This window comes from Coturnix japonica, chromosome Z (genome assembly GCF_001577835.2).
Source record: "Coturnix japonica isolate 7356 chromosome Z, Coturnix japonica 2.1, whole genome shotgun sequence".
NCBI lineage: Eukaryota > Metazoa > Chordata > Aves > Galliformes > Phasianidae > Coturnix > Coturnix japonica.
In genome coordinates, this window is record NC_029547.1 from 17690160 (window position 1) to 17710713 (window position 20554).

At 38.2% G+C, this 20554-nt stretch overlaps 1 protein-coding gene across 1 annotated transcript in view; it reads left to right on the forward strand.

The window, feature by feature from the left end:
* Positions 1-2136: 2136 nt before the first annotated feature.
* NDUFS4 (NADH:ubiquinone oxidoreductase subunit S4) overlaps positions 2137-20554 on the forward strand; it is a 44925-nt gene continuing 26507 nt past the window's right edge. The window contains exon 1 of the mRNA XM_015848725.2: positions 2137-2738. Coding sequence (XP_015704211.1) covers positions 2152-2738 — 587 coding nt within the window. The 5' untranslated portion in view covers positions 2137-2151. The remainder of the gene's footprint in view (positions 2739-20554) is intronic.

The following is a 20554-nucleotide window of genomic DNA, read 5'->3' on the forward strand; positions in this document are numbered from 1 at the left end:
AACCTTTCCAGGGACTGTGCTAACAATTAGCAGCACGTTCACTTGTGCACATGCTCAAGCCCATCAGGCACTGTGATCTAGCACAAGACAGTACTGTTTCTGCAGCTGCCAAAGGCTGCTCCTGATTTTGGCACCTTCCTCTAACGGATCCAGTTAATAAAGTGACAGCTCCAAGCTCCAGCTGCCCTGTACTACCCTGTCCTTTCCCCATCACCAACAGGAGAGGTAGCAGGAAAAGCAAGAGTTCAAAGAAGTGAGCCGTAGGAAGCATTCATGTGAGGACCAAACTGCTGCTTCCATCTCTGACAGTGAAAGAAGACAGCAGATGCAAAAACCCTGAAACCTGAATCTTCAGATGAGCTCTGGTTATCTGAATACTGACAGAGAGTAGACAGACTCAAACAGCTTGCCCCACTTTAAACAGCTTGCCTCAGTTTACATTTGGACCCTCAAGAACAACTGGCCTCACCAAACCACTCTTTAGCAGCTGATGTCTTTGAACAGCTTAAATCTCCCTCTGCTTCCAGGATAAGACAGATTTCTCTCAGCTGAGCCACCACAGAAGGTACAAGTTTAGATTAGCCGAAGTGAATCTGAGTTGGTATGTTGGCCTCCTATAACCTGCCATCATTCAGGCCACTATAGGGAGTGATAAAAATTACTGGGTTTCTAAGGTGCAGATGTTCTTACTCTGTCTGCATATGAATGAAGAATCAGAGTGTGAGAACATGCGTGACTAGATACATCACTAATACAGATGGAAAAGAAGTTTTTCAGTCTTCTCTCAAAATACTTCGAGAAAAATTAACAAATGCAAAGGTTCATATTTTCCATCCTATATGCTTCCTTATAGGCCATGCTCAGTTAATCACTGCTACAAGATTATTCCTGCTGTCTGCCTTACAACATCTGACTTTGACCATGTCCACTAATGATGGAAAAATTCCACTAATACTACTGTCCACAAAACTACCAAAATGGGTAAACTGCTTTCCTTACTTTGTTTGTACTATGCTGCCCAGAACAATTTTTCATTTTTTCTCTGCATAACTGCTGTTGTTTCGAAAGAGAAAAATATTATACTTTTTCATTTGCCCATAATTCAGTAATATTTGACAGGAAGAAAGTGTAGAAAATTACATATTTGAGTGGGAAGTACTAACAGAATGATTTACAACAGAAAATGTTTTGCAACCTTCGCCTAATACAAAGACTATGAAATAGTGGCTCCAGGTCTGACATTTAATTAGGATTATATAATACAAGCATGTGGCTTGTTTGTTCTCATTGGAAATTAATGTTCTGTTGATTTGATAACTGCAGAAGAAATTTGTTAAAGGTTTGTTTAACTTTTCACTAAAACCATCATTCTTCTGTCTTACTTTATTTGAGACAGGGAAATGCTGAGTTCACTTGCTTGTAGAATATTTGTATCTGATTCCGTGCTGTCAAAACAGAAAACAAGGCTAGCTTCTCCCAGAGCAGCTCACAAACTATTAGTTAAAACTAACATCTCCTCCTGCAGGAAATTCACAACTTTTTTGTCTAACACTCTGAATTTTTCCAGTGTTTCAGTATGATCAAAGCTGAAACTTCAGATAAGCTTTATTGTACTTTTTCCCCCAGACCGTAAGATTTCACTATTAAATATATATCTAATATATATGTGTGTATTAAGAATGCAGACGTCTTTTTCCCAGAACCCAGAACTTTTCAGTCCCTCACAATATTACAAATCCCACTCTAGCACTGTTTCCAAAAGCTCTAGGTCACTTGAGGTTTTGGCACTGAAAACAACAGTATCTGAGTCTTCCTTTAGAGCAACCTGTCTTCTTTAACTATGAATGCAGCATCGTATTCCACGACGTAAGTGCTGTTACCAACTTGCCTTTTATAGTTAATACATTAAAAATATGACTTTAAGAGAATAGGGGTCTTGCTGGTCTTCTCTGTTCATCTGCAATAGATGAAGTAGTTTAAAATCACAACAGCCCTTCTGTAAGCACAGCATATGTGAAATGCTTGTTTACCCTAGTGAACCAAGAACACGAATGCAGTTTAGACACTACAACATATTCCATAACATGCTAGAAGATAGACCAAAGCTCAGCTCTGGTTGTAGAGCTCATGCTGTTTTGACTTGGAAACAGAATGACACAGACTAGTGCCAACATTACCAGAGCCACATCTGGGGCAAATTCACGCCCTTGCACAGGACGCGGGCCCCGGCCATTGTGGCGCAATGGCGGCAGCAGGCCGCTGCGGCTCCCGGCCTTCATGGGCAACGCGCCGCTCGGGCTGCGACGTCGCTGGGCCCGGCACGACGCCGTTACGTCAGAGCAGCAACCCAGGGGCCCAGCACCCTCCGCTCCGGGAGCAAGACAAGCGCAGCAAGGCCGCTCGGATCGGCCGACGCTCTCAGGCCGCTCGACGCTCGCTGCAGACGCCGACAGAACAGCAATCTCCCGGCTCCTCCTCGCCTCCCCTTCCCGGCAACTCGCGGCACCGCAGTCCGGCACCGGCCGTCGCACCCAGCCTTCCCGCACGCACCCTGCCCCCTCCTCCTCTCCCGCTCGCCTTCGCGTTTCCTGTCTGGGCGGAGGAGGTTTGGCCCAACGACGACGCCGTCCCCCAGCGGCTGAGGCGAGCGTCATGGCGGCGGCTCTCTCAATGTCAACGGCTCTGAGGCACCTTGTGGCGGGCAGCGGCGCTGCCGTGCTCCGCTTGTCGCCGGCCAGGTAATGAGCACCGCGGGCGCTCGCCGGCCGGCAGCACGGCCGCCCCGCACCGACGGGCCCGAGGGGAGGCCGCGCCGCTCCGCTTGAGGAGCCTGAGCCGGGCCTAGTGCTCCGCCGTCGGGAGCAGCGCTGAGGGCACAGTGCGGGGTCCCTCCACGAGCAGGGGAGGCCAGGCTGTGAGCGGGCGGCCGGCACAGCCCTTCCAGCGGGGCCGGGCCTGTCGGCCTGCGCCTGTCGGCCTGCGCCTGTCCTTCCGCGCCGTGACCGCCCGCCCCGCGTCCTTGTGGCGCCCGGAGGCCGCAGCTCCTGGAAACCGCTGTGCCCGGCTTCCCGCAGACTTCCCTCCCGTGCCCCGTGCTGCTCTGAGGTTTCTCCACATCCTCAACACGAGGCCTTTGACGTGTTCTCAGGGGATGCATAGCTGATCTTTCGCTGATGCTTCACTGTCATCTGTGAAATAGTGCTGGAAACCACTTAATTTTTTGTTGGCACTTTGTTTTGGTTTTGTTTTTCTTTGAAGGGGAGATGTTACCGAGGACTTAATGCATTTCCCAGCTTGTAGTTGAAGAGCTGTGTGTGTGTTCTGTGCGTGTCCCAAGGTTTTGTAAGATCTCTTCTGATCAGGAAAACAAATGAAGTTCACTGCTGTTTTCTGTGAAAGGTTTGCTTTCCTGGGTTAGGGAAAGCTACAGTAATTATTGAAAATATCTGTGTGTTTTCTACACATTTATTTATTTTAATCTACACACAGATGACTGCATACATACACTTAAAGAGGTAAAAGGGTTAAAGCCGAACTGTTTTGGTTTTGCCCTTTTTATTATGCCCCGACTGTTCCATTGGTTGCTGTTCCCCTTTAAAATGACACCTGTTCTACAGTGCTGAAAATTAACTGTCAGACTCACAAAAATACTCTGGAATCCGTGAATATGAATTTAGGAGCTCGTCTGCACTAATGCGGATATTTCCTGTTTCCATCTGGCTGCTCATTTCTGCCTTCCCTTTCATATACCCTGTAGTGCTGATGCAAAAAGTTTCCTGCACTGCGGTACACTGGAGCAGTCAACTCATCCAGGTTAAGAGTAGTTTTGTTTGTTTGCTTGAAACACACAATTTTCTAAGCAGTTATTCCAGCACAAATAGTAGGACATAAAAGAAATGGGAATGAACAACATGGAGATGTGTGGTAGGGACTCTGGAGTTGTCATTTCTTCTGGAATAAGATCTATCCCACAGAATGAGAATTACAGTATTAGTGTACTTTTTGTTTATTTAATTTAATTTATTTATTTTTTTTATTAGGAGGGATCTTGGAGATATTTGCCTTGGGGGAAGTTGAATATGTTTCGCATTTCATGGGAAAGTAGTCTGATTATAAATCTGCAAGGTTCTTTGAGAAGAGGCACTGCAAGTCACTTTCACTTAGTTTAACACAGTTTTGCAATCATTGCATGCTAGAAGACTGAGAATAAAATTTTCCTTGGAACCAGGAGACCTAGAGTACTGTGTCTAGTTCTGGGCTCCCTAGTATGAGAGAGACATGGAGCTACCAGAAGGAGTCCAGCAAAAGGTAAAGAAGATGAAAAAAGAACTGTTGCCTTACTTTTCTTCTGTACAGAAAGGCTGAGAGAACTGAGACCATTCAGTGTGGAGAAGAGAATTTAGCTTGGGGGAGGTCTTGCCATTATACAGAGCTCTCTAAAGGCTGGATAAAAGAAGATTGAGCAAGGCTCTTCAATAGTGTCCATTGCCAGTAAAAGAGACAGTGTAGTAGTAGATCACCATAAGTTCCTCCTGAACACCAAGCAGCACTCTGTTCTGTGTGGGTGATGGAGCACTGGCACAGGTTGCCTAGAGAGGTTGTGGAGCCTCCTTAGAGATCTTCAAAAGCTGTGTGGATATGGTTCGGACACCCTGCACTGGGTGTTCCTGTTGGAGCTATTGATGGGCTGGGAGGACTAGAGGTCCCTGCCAACCTCAGCCATTCTAGGATTCATTGAAATGTTGAAATTACAGATTTATGTTGTTAGTTGAAATTGTGGGAAAAATGCAGTTTATTGTTTGCTCACTGTAGGATTAAAGTTTAAAAGTGAAAGCATCAGTTTTATTTGAAGTGTTTTTTGCTTTTTTGTTTATTTTTTACTTGCACAAATTCCAGTAGTTCTACGCTTTTTGGAGCTGCAGTTACAAAGTAAGGTAGCTGCCTTATGGTTTTGAAAACATTTCCTGGGAGAATCTTCCAGTGCTGCCAAAAGATTCTGTTCTAATTTCCATGAGTAATATTTGTTTATTATAAATACATAGTACATCTTCAAGTTTAAGTGTATCAATTTGAGGATTAAGCACTTCGGAATTTACATGTCCTTGTGTGGTGATTCCGAACTCATGACTAGTAACACAACTGGGAAATAATTGTTCAGCCCAAGTTATGAGTTCAGACACCATATCTGATATCTTTAGGAAATGATGCATGTCTAGCTAAGATCACTGAAGCAGCAGTTACTGAATCCATACTTCTGTCTCATGGCGAGCCTAATAGACCATTAGCAGCTGGGACTGCAGTTTTGAAGCTTTTACAATGTAAGATCTATTGTCTCATGATCTTAAAGTTATGTTGGATGTGTTTGTCTGAAATAGATGTCAGTGGGAAGGATGTACCTTATATGTCTGCCTTTCCAAATTACGTAAAGCTTGACTGCTCAATTACTGTCAGACAGAATTTGATTTAAGGGTACAATTTAAATGGTACAGTTTCATGTGAATAGGAGGAAAACAAAGGAGGGACTCTCTTAAATGTCGTTGACTTGGGAAAGATCACAGTTTTCCCTTGAGCTGGAGAAAGTGGGTAGGTTGAGCTGGGAAAAGAGAACTTTAAATGCTCTGTACTTGAAGAACAAACAAATTTATTCTAAATTGAGAAACAGCTATTCATTCCAAAATCACTTAGAATTTCAGGGTCCCTTTGTCTCACAAGATATCGCAGTCATGATACAAAGAAAATCATTCATTTTGCAGAAGCAGAATGTTTTGTATGTGCAGGTGTAGTATCTGGCTATCCAGTCCTTAAATTTTATAAAAATGGATTGTTCTTATCACTTTTCCATGAGAGATAATGGTTCTTTAAAATTTATTATTTGTTTCTAGTAATTGTATTGCAGAGACTCTAAGGGTGATCAGAAATGTTCTGCTAATTCATCATAACAGACACCTGAAGTTAGCAGGGTGAGGAATTTAGGATATTTGTGTAGTAAAAAGCCTGTTACTCAGTTCATGCCATATGCTCAAGAGAATGAGGAAATCTGGGATGCCATTTAAATATTACTCTTCTATTTGCATATGCAAAGTTGGCAAGAGGTTTGCTCAAAACAGAAAAAGAGGGGGAAGCCATTTTTGTGGAAAATAAAGAAATTCTAAATGCAGAAGACGTGTAGCACTTTGTTCAGTTGCTACCTTGCTTTTTCATCAGTAACACGGAAAATGTTTCACCTTTTGTTTACGTTTATTTTCTCTGAGAATAACTAACTTTTTCATGCCAATGTTTGGTTTTTTTCTCCTAATTATTTGTTTTCCTCAAAATAGTATTTCTTTTGTTGAGTATTTTGTTGCTTTTTTTTAAAAAAAAAAAAAAAAGATCTGGAGTAGTAACACATTATTGAAGTTGTCTTACTTCTTATTTCATCCACCTGTTGTGCATGCTGGCCACATTCTCACGTATGCCGTACGAGATAATGTAAGCGTTGTGCTCTCAGGTTGAAACACTGCTCTGATTTATTTTTATTTTTTTTTCTTTAAATAAAAAAGTAGTATTTCAACATCTAATTTTGTCTGAACTGATTCCAGTGGATGACTGCATCTGCAGACACTACCTGGGTTAAAATTTGAGGATAAGGATTAAAAGTTAGTGGGGATTTCACCCTTACTATGTAAGCTGTACTTAGACATAGTCTTTTGGTTGCTCAGAGGGGAAATAAGCCTCTTAAAATATATATTTAACTCAAATTTTACAATTCAGTTTTGAATTTCTACTTTGTTTTTAATGTATATTGGAGAAGGTGTGGTGAATCAAACTGTACTACTGCACATTAGTGCAGCTGTAAACCAAAAGGCCTAATGAAGCTCAGAGGAATTTCTTAGTTAGATTTTAGTGATGTGGAAGTTTGGAGCAGACTTGAGGTGAAATATGGAGAGACAAATATATAAAGGGGATAAAAGATGAAAAACACTGCAATTTGTTCAGTTAATAAATATCACTTTAAAAACAAAACGGTAAGCAGTAGGAAGTCTTTGTCTGATCTTGCCTAGAGCACTAATGTAGAAGTAAAAGCTGCATATAACTAAGTGCATACTTCATTAAAAACACATCTCTTTTGGCTGTCCACACTACTCTGATAATAACTGTGTGTGGATACAAGGCAGTGTAGTTGCAAAATATTACTTATTCACCATGATTGAAAGCATCACCTGTGGTTATTATTTATTTATTTTTTTTATATATAATTACTTGTCCCTTGAATGATCTTTTGGTCTCTGTTTATTGTGAAGAAGGAACTCTTGCCCCATCAGTTCTGCATGCTTTAAAAGACAAGGAAGAGTTCTGACAAATAGGATAATTTGAGTTCTGTTATAGTGCTTTCTATACAATATCAAAATTAATAATCCTTGCTTGCTTCTGCCAGGCAAGAGGTGGTGAGCCAGCAGTGACTGGTCTATTACTAGTGGATATGCATATCCGTATCCATGTTTGGTTAGAGCAACTCCAGTGAACCCGAGTGGTTTTTTTATTTTCCACTTTAAGCAGTGTGGGGAGCAAGGTGAGCTGTGCCTTGATTCCTTTAGCATGGAAAGGGGAAGGTTTGGAAGGCTCAGTCAAGAACGGTGAAGTTTGGATGCAGTGAAACATTCAGAATATTAAAATATTGCTACCAAAATGAATTCTTTCACAGATGAGAAGTGAAAAATAGTATGTTTCATGACCTTTAGCCTCCTAATTCATGTTCTTAATGCTCTGTAGGTTTCCCGCAACATTTCGTAAAGTTTAGTCAGTTTCATTGTTCTAGTTGAGGTTCAGTAGAAAGGTGATGATGTAAGAGGGTCAGACAGGGAAAAGAGATGTGGATGGCCAAAGTTTGAGAAGTGGGAAAAGGAGAGAAGGTTGTGGTTTTGGGTTTCTTTTTTCTTTTTTTTTTTTTCTTTTTTNTTTTTTTTTTTTTTTTTTTTTCTGGGAATAGCTGAATTTCTAATGTAATTGAAGAAAAGTAAATAGAGCAGGAGGTGATGACAGCAGAACATTCCTGATGAGACTTCTTAAATTGCTGCTTATAGCTGAGAACTTAGAGTGACTTACTTTAATTATATTTGTTTCCTTCACTTTTGGAATTAGAAACCCAAAGAAGGAATGACAGCCTTTCTAGAAATATAAGGTTTAACAGAGAAAAGAAGGAAGACTTTAAGGCTATGTTTTTGTATTGGAAGATGAATACTAAAATAGCTGTAGGCTTGCCTTTGCTGAAAAATATCTGAAAGCTTTGTTATCAGCCCAGTTTGGGCCTAAAAACAAAAAACAACTAACCAAAAGCCGGCAAAATAAAAAAAAAAAAAAAAAAAAAAAAAAAAAAAAAAAAACCCCAAACATTACTTTCTACTTAAAAAACTTCTTCCTGCTCTACTGATGAGAGTATGGTGATCTTCCCTCTACTTTGGAGATTTGTAAAGGAGTAGATTGAGACAAGAAAAAATTAAAATGCAAGGTTTGATTAAGGCCTTCTCCTAAGGCAGAGGGCTATAATATGATACTGATACTGAGTTTGAAAAGGAATCTTATTTTAGAATAAAACAAAACAAGGGGAAAAAAAAAAAAAAAGCAATCGCATAAACTCTCCTATAAAGAAGGATTTTGTGGTGATGTTTCCTAATACCAGATATTTGGTATCTCTCAGTTTGAGAGGGTATTTTCTTTTTTTAAACATGCTTTAGTGACTTAAATAATTTTTTGTCAAATAAATCAAGAAATCTGTAGATTAAGAAATGCCGTATGGATATACAAAGTAGGGTAATTTGAATGCTGTCGGTAGTTAGCATTTCAAATCTGTCAACATAATATTAAAATGTGCTTTGGTTGTAGTAGTTTAGTGTTTACTGTTGAGCATGTTTAACTTAGTGTGGGAAAATACTTTATGGTCAAAATGACCATGAAGTTCCTTAATGTATGTTTGAGTGTTATGACTTAACTGTCTGTATTTTCCCAGTATAAGTCTGAATTCTGTGCATTATTTGCAGAATTTTTACACGGTTGCCCAAGAGGTGGTTGTTTTGGGCTCCTGTTTCTGACTACAAGGAACTGTAGGGACTTGTAGGAACCTTCATAGCTGTTCTTCACAGAGGCATGCACAAGTGATTTTCAGGATAATTTAAAGTACAAAAAAAGAAGTAACTAATGAATTTAATTGATGCTCATCAATCAACTTTACTCTTTTACTCAAGCTGCAGCTGAAATAAGTGTCTCATATTACTTTTTCTGGGAGGAAATATTAGATTGATGTATAGATGATAGTATATTAGGCCAATGCACTGAATCTCCCTTATACTGTGGGTAATCTTGCCTGTCTTTAAGACCATGTTAACAGGTGGTGAGGACAGAAACACAGATTACGATTAACATGACTGCTATTATAAACTTTCAGTTACTTTTACAATTTTTTTGATACTGCTTTTGCTTATTCAATGAACAAATAATCTACTTTAAGTAGTTACAAATTCTAGTCATCCCTGACATGTGACAGGTTGTCTGTTAATGTTGTTTCTTTAATGGATTTGTGAACATTAAGCATGTTTTAAAATAGTGTTAGGTGTAAGATAAGTTCTAGGGATATAAAAAGAGCAAAATCATTACTCAGATCTGTCTGCGAGTAGCAGGAATTCTTGTTCATAGTTATTGTGCTCTGTGATGATCTTAGCGATGGAAGGAAGAATCTGTTCTTAAGAATAGAAGTTGTACATTTCTGAACCATGTCTGTGTACTTTTTTTTTCTCCCTTCTTTGTTCGTTTTTGTTAACATAATTATTATGTTATATATTGTAATTCAGCTTGTAGTATTCTGAGGAAAACTAGAAATGAAAAGTACTCCAGCTTGTGCAGTGGCTATTGATTTTTTTGCTGTTGACCAAATTGGCTGTTGTAAACAAAACTGGCTGTTAATAAGAGAAAAGTTACATCCACTGAAGTGCTGAGCAGGGAAGTTTAAAGCTACTATAAATAGTTTTTCAGAAAATGAGAACAAATTCAGAAACATCCTTTATACTGACAGTTTCAATACATTTGTATAATCTTTCAGAGTTTATTTTTATAGTCTTATCCGCATACGTTTCTTCATTCTCACAATAATAGATTTTGAGTGAATTTTTTAAAATTGGTACCAATAGGATTCTAAACATGTCACAAAGTATCCAGACTGCATTAGGCTCACATCTATTATTGCTTATTAAAAAGTACCATTAAGTTAGCAGGAGGCAATCTGAAAATGTTATCTTTATAATGCATATTTCCATATTTCTTAAGAAATTAGTAGCGTACTTTTGTCTGAACTGTTAGGTTCAATTGCTCTCTCCTAGCCAGGACAAAAGTATATTTAGTTACTATTTTGTTAACAGGCCGTGTCTAGCTGCAGTAATTTGTGTATGTTGTAATGTTCGCTTTCCCTGTAACTGAAGCTGAGGAAGTAAATTAACTTCTGACCAGACTAGACAGACTGTAGGCAGCTCCAGAATGTGTGTGGGCAAACACTTCTTGCAGCTGGTTATTCTTGCAGTGTTTGCTTGAAAGATTTCATGAACAGTTTCTCCTAATTCTTTATAACTCACATATGATGTATTCTATATAAAACATTTGAAGTCTTATCTTTTATTAATGTGTACTGGGCACTTATATGCTTCTGATGAATGTCATTTGCTATCTATCTAATAAGGTAACATCTTAGTAGTGTTAGTAATGCCATTTATATTGAAGTATATTAAAGAATTATTTCATAGAATAATTGTTTAGTTCTACATCTTTTTTTTTTTTTTTTTTTTTGTTAGTATTGCAGTAGTTTTAGTTAGGGATTTTTATAGGTATTTCGATTTGAATTGAATGATCTTCAGAAGTAGCATTTTTCATTATGAAATTAGAGTTGTATTTTAATAACCCAACAACAAAGAAGTGTCTTACTCCCTTCTGTAAAACTGGTATGTTTTGAACTAAGAAAAGAAACAGCTCCTAATGCAGTGGTTTTGAGTGTTATGAGATCGAGGAATATTTGTATGTACCCCAAAGTTATCTAAAGGGAAATTTAGCAGTAGTAATGCTTTGTCATACAGTGATGTTGATTATGCCTACCAGAGAAAGAGACTAGTAATCTGAATGTCACTGTCTGTACTGGAATTCAAGAATGAGGTAGGTTTCCATTTGAAGTACCAGTTTTGCCTTAAGGGTTTATTCCACTTCAAAAAAAAGTAAGCAGTAGTATCCTTCCAGAGAGCTAATAGCTACTTAGATAGTAGGACAGTAAAAGAAGGCTAACAAAATGCTTTCCTTTTGTAGTCCTAGTGGAGTGGGAGAGATTCCAACTATAAATAAAAGTGCTGGAGAACACAAAATGTATGAGCAGTAGCTGATGAGGTTACTTTTATCTCAGAGGTGAGTTCGCAAAAAATGACTGTGAGATGTATTTACAATACAGCTTTAAATGGGAAGAAAATTAATTAAGATAATTATGGAACAACAGTGCAGTCAACTATTCTTTCAAAGCAGATGTCATTTAAATAACAGTTACTCTTGTGCCTCACATTAATTTCTCCCTCATGAGTAGTTGTCTCAAGACTGCAGAGATTTATATGGTATGCTGCAGATGAAGCTTCTTTTTTTCTAAACTGGCAACATGTGACTGCTACTCATACTTGCATCTATACTGATATTTGAAGTTTTGATGTGATAACTGTAAAATTTCAATTGGAGATGCTTTCATAGGCCACATAGGTTGCAAACCTAAAGGCACGTGTATTGTAGAAGGTAAATGCTGGTCTCCACAACAGTAATCCATATGGCTAGTATCTTTTTAGAAAGTGATAAAATATAAATTAAATCTTTATAAAGTAGGTAAAAGTAAAGTCTTTTGGTTTGTTTTCAAAGTAATGATGCTGAAAAACAGATGCAAATAGATTACATGAAATGGTGGAAGCTGCAATTAGTAGGAAGTCATGATTATCAAATTGCAAAGAAGCATTAAAGTCCAGCTGCTCCTAAAACCAGGATAAGCTGGAAGCTGAAGGTGATCCAAGCAAGGACAGTGCCCTCACTGACCAGGGCAGTCATCTCAACATGAGCAGAACTGTGTACTGATAGTAGGATCTGACAGGAGTCCCAGATATAGCTGAGAGATAAGCCAGGTTTGGGGTCCACCTGGGGTCTCCAGTCAAAAGATGAGAGCCCGGTACAGGTTTGAAGACAAGCTGCAATGTATCTAAGTCCATGCAGGCAACAAGGTCAAAAAGTGGCAGGAGAGATGCTGTAAGTTGAGAGATGGATTGAGGCAGGAGCCAGAGCCAGGGCTGTAGAAAGATAGACTTAATCATGTTGCTCAAGCATGGGCTGAAGATCCAAAGCTCAGCTTAAGTAGATCTCCTGATGTCCCCATGGTGAGACTGATCAGATTTGCTAAGGCCTGCTAGTGCCCTCAGGGCCCTGACACATAGTCTGGCAGCCTGTGTCTTCAGGATGTTTTATTACGCACAAGCTGACTTGAAAACTCAGAATTATTCTTGCATGTAAGATGGTGTCACTGGTGTATCTTCATGTTGCTCAGTGAGAAAAGAAATATTGAAATACTGTGTTGTTTGTTCCACTCAGGGGTGTGTACAGTGGAGGAGCTGGAATATTTCAGTGAAGGCAGAACGTGGACAGTCAGAAAAAGAAAATAATGATCTGTGGTTGATTAAGTTGTGTGGTGTTATGTAGAGTAGCTAAGGCAGATGATAACAGTAAAATAGCAACAGTTCAAAGAGGATTTGAAGAAAAAACCTTGATTTCAGGAGGGAAACAGTAGAGAAGGTGGCTAAGATGAGATAAAGTGGACAAAGAAAGAGTGAAATCATCCTTGGTGTTAGCTAGATTATCTCATTCTCATCTAAAACAACTGCTGAGAGCATGTGATTTGGAAAAGTGACGTTCTGTCTGTCATGTTTCATTTGTGAGCCATTTGGTTGTGATGTTTATGAAGTAATACAAACAAAAATTGATAACTCTATAGAATAAATTTTCCTTCATTGCTGCCCAACAGCAAAGGCTTACTAACCAAGTAGATTAGTTCACTTTTATAAACCATAGTATTGCTTTAGACACAGACTTTGAGATTAGGCTGAGGTTATTTGAATAAGTGTTGCCTAAACCTATACATTCGGTTAAATAGGAAGGCAAAATTGAGAGGATAGGATGGAGCCAAAAAACAAGACCATGCTTTGCCATAGAACAGTTTGAGTGAAGATTCCTGTATCTTTGCATTTCTTGTTTAGTTTTACATAATTCAAAGGCTCTTGTTCAAAATGCATGGACTTCCCTAACCCAGAGGTGGGCTGTGGAACATTAGTTTCATTCCTCACAATTTTGGAATTAAACCCTTTGACTTTTGTTGTTCTTGCTATAAAGAGAGCACAGTTTTTAGTTACTGTCTAGTTATATGAATGTATGTGTGGGGAGAAACTTGACATTTACAAAGAACAAACAGCAAATATGTCACCTGTGTGTTTTGTCTTTTCTCTCCACATTGTTTTTCCCCCTTCCTTGCTAGCTTTATCAGGCTTTCTAACTAAATAGCAGTAAGAGCTTTTGGAATTAGAAGCAGAAGTCTTCTACATTTTCGTAAATCACTGTAAAGAAGAGGAATGTAACTGAATTTCATTAAATAACAATATTCAGTTGGTAGTTGATACAGGCTATGCAGGATTTCTGCAAAAATCTCTGCAATGAGTTTTGTGATTACTACAAATACTAAATATTTTTGGGTAATTCTTAATGTTCTAAGCCCCATTATCTGAAGTATTTCTATAGTCTGTACGCTACTGTCTGGGCTAGACTAATTTGAATTATTTGCATAAAGGGATCTAGAAGCACTTACATGACATTAGATCCAATTAATGACTGAGTTTATGTACAAGAGGGTTGAGAAACAGTCTGGTGTTGTCCTGGCGTTTTCTCAGAGTTATTCTGGGGCATGAAGGCCATGTTTGCCTGGGTGCTGCTATGAGCTTGTGCTAGCTCTGTGAATTTTTGCCCCAGATAGTCATCACCTCAAGTAGTTGTCATTGTGTATACACTTGTGCTGTGTGCATGCAGCCACCCAGTTAATTCTCCTATAAAGCAGGTTCTTAGAGAGCATGGTCGAGATACTTGCATAGCTCTGCAGGAGTAGGTTAACCCTACCTGTGTTTGCTGTCTGACCACAGGTGAGGAACAGGAAGGGCTGCACTGTGCTCACCTGTGCTTCAGGTGTTGGCAGCTCATGGAGCTAGATTTTGTCGTGGGGACTTTGCTGGATTGCTAGAGGTGACTGCCATGCTCTGATCCTAGGGTACTGCTGGGAGCTGGAGCTGTGCTTGCATAGTGATGTGGTTCATCTGATGCTGTGGCTGTTGCAAGGATTTCCTTTTCTGTGAAATAATTATAGTAGAACCCAAAAGAGCTGAAGTATTTAGTACTTAGAAATATTTAATGAGTTATATTTGCAAAGGCAAACCAGTTTAGCATTTAGCTTTGAGAATGCACACAAAGCCACAGGTCAAATGTTAACAGTTATTGTCTTGTTTATTGTATATTAGATGCCTGATGCTTCTTTTTGTAAACAGATTTGCCTGAAAATAAAGCACAAAAGCACAAAAAGTTCCTGCCCTGGTTATTGAACTAAACCTTGAATACATGTGTATATTTTCATATGACCTTTTATGTTCTTATGCAGTATTTATACATCTCTATTTCAGTGCTGGTCTTTTTTCTTTTTTTTTTTTTTTTTTTTTTTTTTTTTTTTTTTTTGTTTGTGCTGCTGCTTAATATAGAAACAGCAGTAGTTTAGGTTAAACAATTAAGTGTTCCTTTCATTCATCCAGAAACCATCTTTGCAGTGTTGATAATTTAGCACTGTTTTGCAAGCAAATAACGCCATTAGTTTCTGAGAGTGTAACTGCATGTAAATTGGAAACTTGCTTCACCTCCAAACCCAGGAGAAGCTATTATGCAAGTTATACTACAAAACAGAACCACATGGATACCACATGGACTGTTTGGCATTATGAACTATCCCATATTTTGTTTATGTTGTAAGAATAATAAATATGCCCTGGTTAAAATATAATATTATTAATGACTCTGATGAGGCATTGTCACCTTAGTTACAGTATTTCAGTAGTAAATCTACTACCAATAAATCATCCCACTGTATTTTATCTTCCACAAATTCAGCTTTATGAGCCTGCTTTATAAAAATGCAGTATATGAGACCTGAATGCAACTATCTGAACTGTATCTGAAATGATTTAACAGGTCACTCATGTCTACAATATGCATGAAAGAACACTATACTAACTTGTTTTTAGTTTATTAAATTGCAGCATTTGACTATGTTGGGTGCTGTGGAGAGTTCTGACCTGGCAGTTTATCTATGTTCTTCTTGTTCAGAATTTCAGTTTTTATGGTGACTATAAGCTGTGATGCTTCTGTTATTCCTAATAAATGCCATAATAATTATAAAAAAATAAAGAAACTGGTTTTCTAAGAATGGTTATCTATTTTGTCTTTTGTGTCTGGTGTGCATCTGCAAATGCACACCTGCTGGTTATTTTGATCATTCAGTCTCAGATTACTTAAAGCTTCAGGTAGACTTAACTCTAAGTGAGTACCTTTATTTTTCATGAGTTGTTCTCTTGGACTTTTTTCATATTTGTGTTGTGATCTGATTATGTGTGCCATAATATCTACTTTTGTTTAGTATATCTCCAGCAGATGACCAAAAGGGGGTGCTAATAGATCAAACAGTCAGATGAGTTGCATGAAGAGGTTAAGAAGTCTTTTTTCTGTTCTTTTTTTTTTTTCTTCTTTTCTTTTTTTTTCCTGCCATGAATTCAGTCTCAACTCCTAGATTGGATCAGGTAAATACAAGTTTTTGTATATAGGTATTGTATAACATGCCAGTAAGTGTTGCTCTTTGTGGAAGGCAAACTCATGCCTTGTGAATATGGCTGCTTGTCACCTTGTACTAGGTTTCTGGGCGTTCCTTTTGAGATTTCCAGAGCCTCTGTGGCTGGTATCCTCTTCCACAAGACTTATGCTTGTGTTGTAAATAAACAGACCATATAGGTTTTAAATACTGGTTGTTAGCAGACTCTTAAGAACTTCGCGTTTGATAACTTTAAAGTGTTGACTACAGATATCCAAAGTTACTAAGGTAAATTTTTAAGCCTTAATTCAGAAATTGAAGAAGAGACGTATGTTCACCGAAGCAAGGAACTCTGCTATCTCCTTGTTGTGTAGTGGGGTAGGATAGTCAAGAGACTATAACCTTGTATATGGGTTGTATTGAGGACTGAAGAATTTCACATGCCTTCATAATGGGCCCCTCCATTTGTCTGGTAGAGTTACAGAATCTATTTGTGACTTTACTGACTGCAGAAGGGGGAGTAACCTCTTCCCGTAGAAGAAATCTGTGTGGATAGCTGGTCATGGTTTTTCCAAAATAAGCAAAACTTACTAAATTTTATGAAGTCTACAAATACAGGGTTTCAGTTGTATTCATCATTAATTCATTCAGTGTTACTGAGCTGATGGGAGAGTTTTGGTTTTTTTTTAATACAAATATTTACCAAGAAGACCATGTAGAGAACCCTTTGCCAACTTTCTATTCCTCTCTCTCTGTTCAGTATAAAAGATCTTTAAATTTACTGTGAGATTCTAAAATAACAAGTTGTAACTATAATTCACTCTGGATGTAAAGTTCCTGTCTATAATGCTTCTCTAAAGAAATGTATGTTAGGGAAGAAAAAGTGACCCTTTTTGAAAATCCTTAACACTGGAGCCGAGAAATCTAATTGAAGTGTGTTGTTTTGTAGCAGATGTTAAAGTAAACTTCATGCCGAGCTAGGCCATGATTGGACTTATGCTAAAGACAAAATTGTATGATAAATAGTTATATTTTAAGTGAAATGCAGATGTTAGTGTGGTGAAATGATCATAAGTGATACAAATGATTAAATGATGATATTGTGAAACAATTATACAGGATCTTGTAGATCAAATTTAAGGAATTTAAATGCCTAACACATATGGGAAAGGAAGGGAAGAAATAGCACTTTTGTAATTGTAAATGGAACAATATTTTAAGTGGTGATATTCTCTCTGGGCAGAAGGGCCTCATCCAGGTTCATGTCAAGTTAGTTGTGTTTGTGGAAAGACAAAGATACCTCTATATTTGTGTTAATGTTCAAAGAACAAAATAGGTATCTTCCATTAATACAGTGACTGTATTTAAGAGAGAAAATCTTGAGAAGGGAGCTAGTGCCAGATGCATCTCCAGCAGCCGCAGCCAGGCCTCCTTGTTGGCAGAAATAAAGCCTTCTTAGAGACTAGAAGAACTTGCGTAAGGTTTCCTACAGTCCAAGAAGCTGCAGAGTTGATTAGCCTCATACTGAGCGTGTGGGAAAGTACCAGGAAGATCAGAGAGGACATGAGTGACTTTTTAATAAACCTTAATTTTACTTTTGTCTAAATCACTTTGAGTTTTTTGTTTGTTTGTTTTTAAAGGCTAACTATTCTAATAAGCCCCAGCTTTTGCATTTAAAGCTTGTTTGTTCATCAGTAGGGAACTCACTGTAAGAAAAATGCTTACGCAAATCTGCAGCGGAGCTTTGGCCAGCTTGGAGTTTCATCTCATTTTGTTTGGTAGATTGTAAGCGTGAAGGAAGTTTGTCTGATCTGTATTTTGGATGGGAGGTTAATGAACCTAGATGACAGGAAGGTTGATTTTTACTAGCTGTTATGTCTAAAAGTCTCCGTAGAGTTTCTGAACTTTGGAATTAAAATATTGATGTATTTATTTAAAATTTTCTGTGAGCAGTAATTTTAAATCAGAGCTTGGTGAGAAATGGGACTTTCTCTTCTTGTGGCGTCAGCCTGAGATTTTTGGCCAGGGGAAAAAGAAAGCCTGAGCAGCTGAAAAAGGCAAAATGCGGTAATGTTAAGCCATGTTGCTTAGAAGGAAAAAAAAAAGAGACAAAAGCATATTACAGGTGAGAAGAAAGGAGAATCAATGGGGGTTGGAACTACATGATCCTTGAGGTCCCTTCCAACCCGGGTAATTCTGTGTGATTCTGTGTGAGAATCATAAGAAGATAGAAGGATAAATTTGGTCTGTTGGAGAAGCCATTTAAAGGTTCAAGGTATATGTGGGCAGAGTCAAGTAGTAATTGGGAATCTTGTGAGAATTGCTTTATTGTTGGGGACAAAACAAAAGGTTGTGATGGCATAGTCACTTAAGGTATTTAGATCATATATTCATTAAACTTAAATGATAAGTAAGTGTCATCAAGTCTGTATGACTGATTTGTGAGGGAAAATGTGATTGATCATATGGTGCTTATGACTGTAGGAGTTTGAAAAGAGGGTTATGGGGCAGAGGTATCTTTCCTCAGCTTAGTGTCTGGCATAAGGGAAACTGTGCAAAGAAACTTGGTGAAAATCAAATAAGTTCCCTGGGAAACAGTAACACTCTTATTAACTTTTAGATAGTAATATTTAAGGTGCATGGTATTTTCAAGTTGTTGATATTTCTAGGCTCTAGGATACTTTCCGAAGAGAGTTAGAACATATGGAAGTACCAAGAGTCTGTCATCTTTGAAGCAAAGCTAGTGTTTTATGTATTCTTATACATTGTCCTCCATGAACTTAAGCTTCAAATTTGTTGTCTGTCCAAATACTTGTTTTCAAACAGTTTTCAATTACAAAGTTCTTAAAGAAAATTCCACCTCCCTTTAATCCAGACCTGAGCAGATGGCTGCATATTGAAGGGGAAGAAGGTTACTAATGCCAGGGGCAGGTGAGCTTTTTCTAAAGTGGTGAAAAGGAGCAGAAGTTAAGTTAGCAAAAGCTGTCCATCTGTCTTTGAAGAAGCGAGATAAAACATTATGGAGAGCTGTAAGGTAGGATGCCTTCCAAATCATCCCATCTGACATAGACACCTTGTGCAAAAAACATTAACTCATCCTGTGTACAGTGTAGTGGCATCTCAGGGAAAGGTTCTGCCCGCTTTTAATATGATGGGATTTTTATAAATATGTTTTTCCCTCTCAGCTTTAATTGTAGGAGTTTTTATTCTTTTCTCAAAAGGCAGAAATTTCCAAAATGAGCAGTCACCTGAGTAAGAAGTGTGTCAGATGGCATAATCTGAGTGGAAATAATTTTGGAAGGGCATGGCATTTATGCTTTTTAGAGCTGCTAAATGGTTGTTCATATTAAAAAGCTGGCTCAAACTCAATTTGAAATTTTGTTAAATTGCATTTATATTACAAAGAAAATGTGTGATTCTGATCAGCCTAATTACTCCAATCCTGGCAAACTCAAATACTTCACATCTTCCTCAGACCTTTTCATAGAGCAAGGAAAAGCTTCCTGATTTATACGGCATCTTTTTTCTCTGCTGTTCTCTACGGTTTGATTGTGTGAACTTTCTTTGGCCATATATTATGTAACGAAGTGTACACCACATCATATAGTGCTCTAGAATAATTGTGGGATGCTGTTTTGGTACTAAAATTCTTGTGGAGATGAGGAGATAAAGTGGTTTTTTTTTTCCCCTTCAGAATGCTTTGCCTTGGTTAAGGTTGGAAATAATGTGCTTCTCAGCTGCTTTCTTCTGGAAGTCATGTGTTATGCTCCTCTTCTAGGGTAACTTCTCATTGGTTGCATCTAGAAGCATCTTTATAGCATACTGCAGTATGTATTACTATATTCTTTTTTAAGTCTTACTTGTTTGATATGTGCAGACTAAAAAATGAGAGCTGTGTAAAGCCACAAGTTCTCTGGATCAGAGATTTTGAGGTAACAGAGGAGCTGTCATCTGGATGTGAAATTCTTGCATTCCTTGGCTTCCTCAAAAGCTTTGTGTTATTCTTCTGAGTATCCTTAGAGGCAGTTTTTGTAATTTCAAATGCACATGTTTGTCCACGCACAAAGTTATGTGATTCTGTATGCTTCATTTGTCGAGTTCAATTTTCATGACTTAGAGACTTTGTTGTCATTACTGGAAAATTAAAGGTAATTTAGTAGCTTGTATTCTGTGTTAGGTGTAGATATATTGGTGGGAATCTGCATTTGAAATATTAGTGAACTGAGCTTTTTCCCAGTTGCTTTGTTTTATAATATTATTGTGACTTATTTTATAGGCACTAATTTCCAATTCCTTTCTGGTGCAAGTTTTGCCTCCTCAAAACTTTGCCATGCCAATATTGTCTGAAAATTGAATGCTCATTTAGCTATTATTCTACATACAGTGCAGCTATTTTCCTCTATTTAGCACAGTAGTGGTTGTTTCCAAGTGATTGTTTTCATATCTTCAAATGAGGCACTGAACGTTATGGTTCAATGATGGGACTTTGTATGTCAGGTTGCTGATTGGACTTCATGATCTTGAAGGTCTTTTCCAACATAGATCTTTCTGTCAATCTGTGAAATGCACTATCACCAGAATCCATGAAAACTGGAGAAAGATTTAAAGCTGGAAGACATGAGTAGGTGCATGCATCACTGG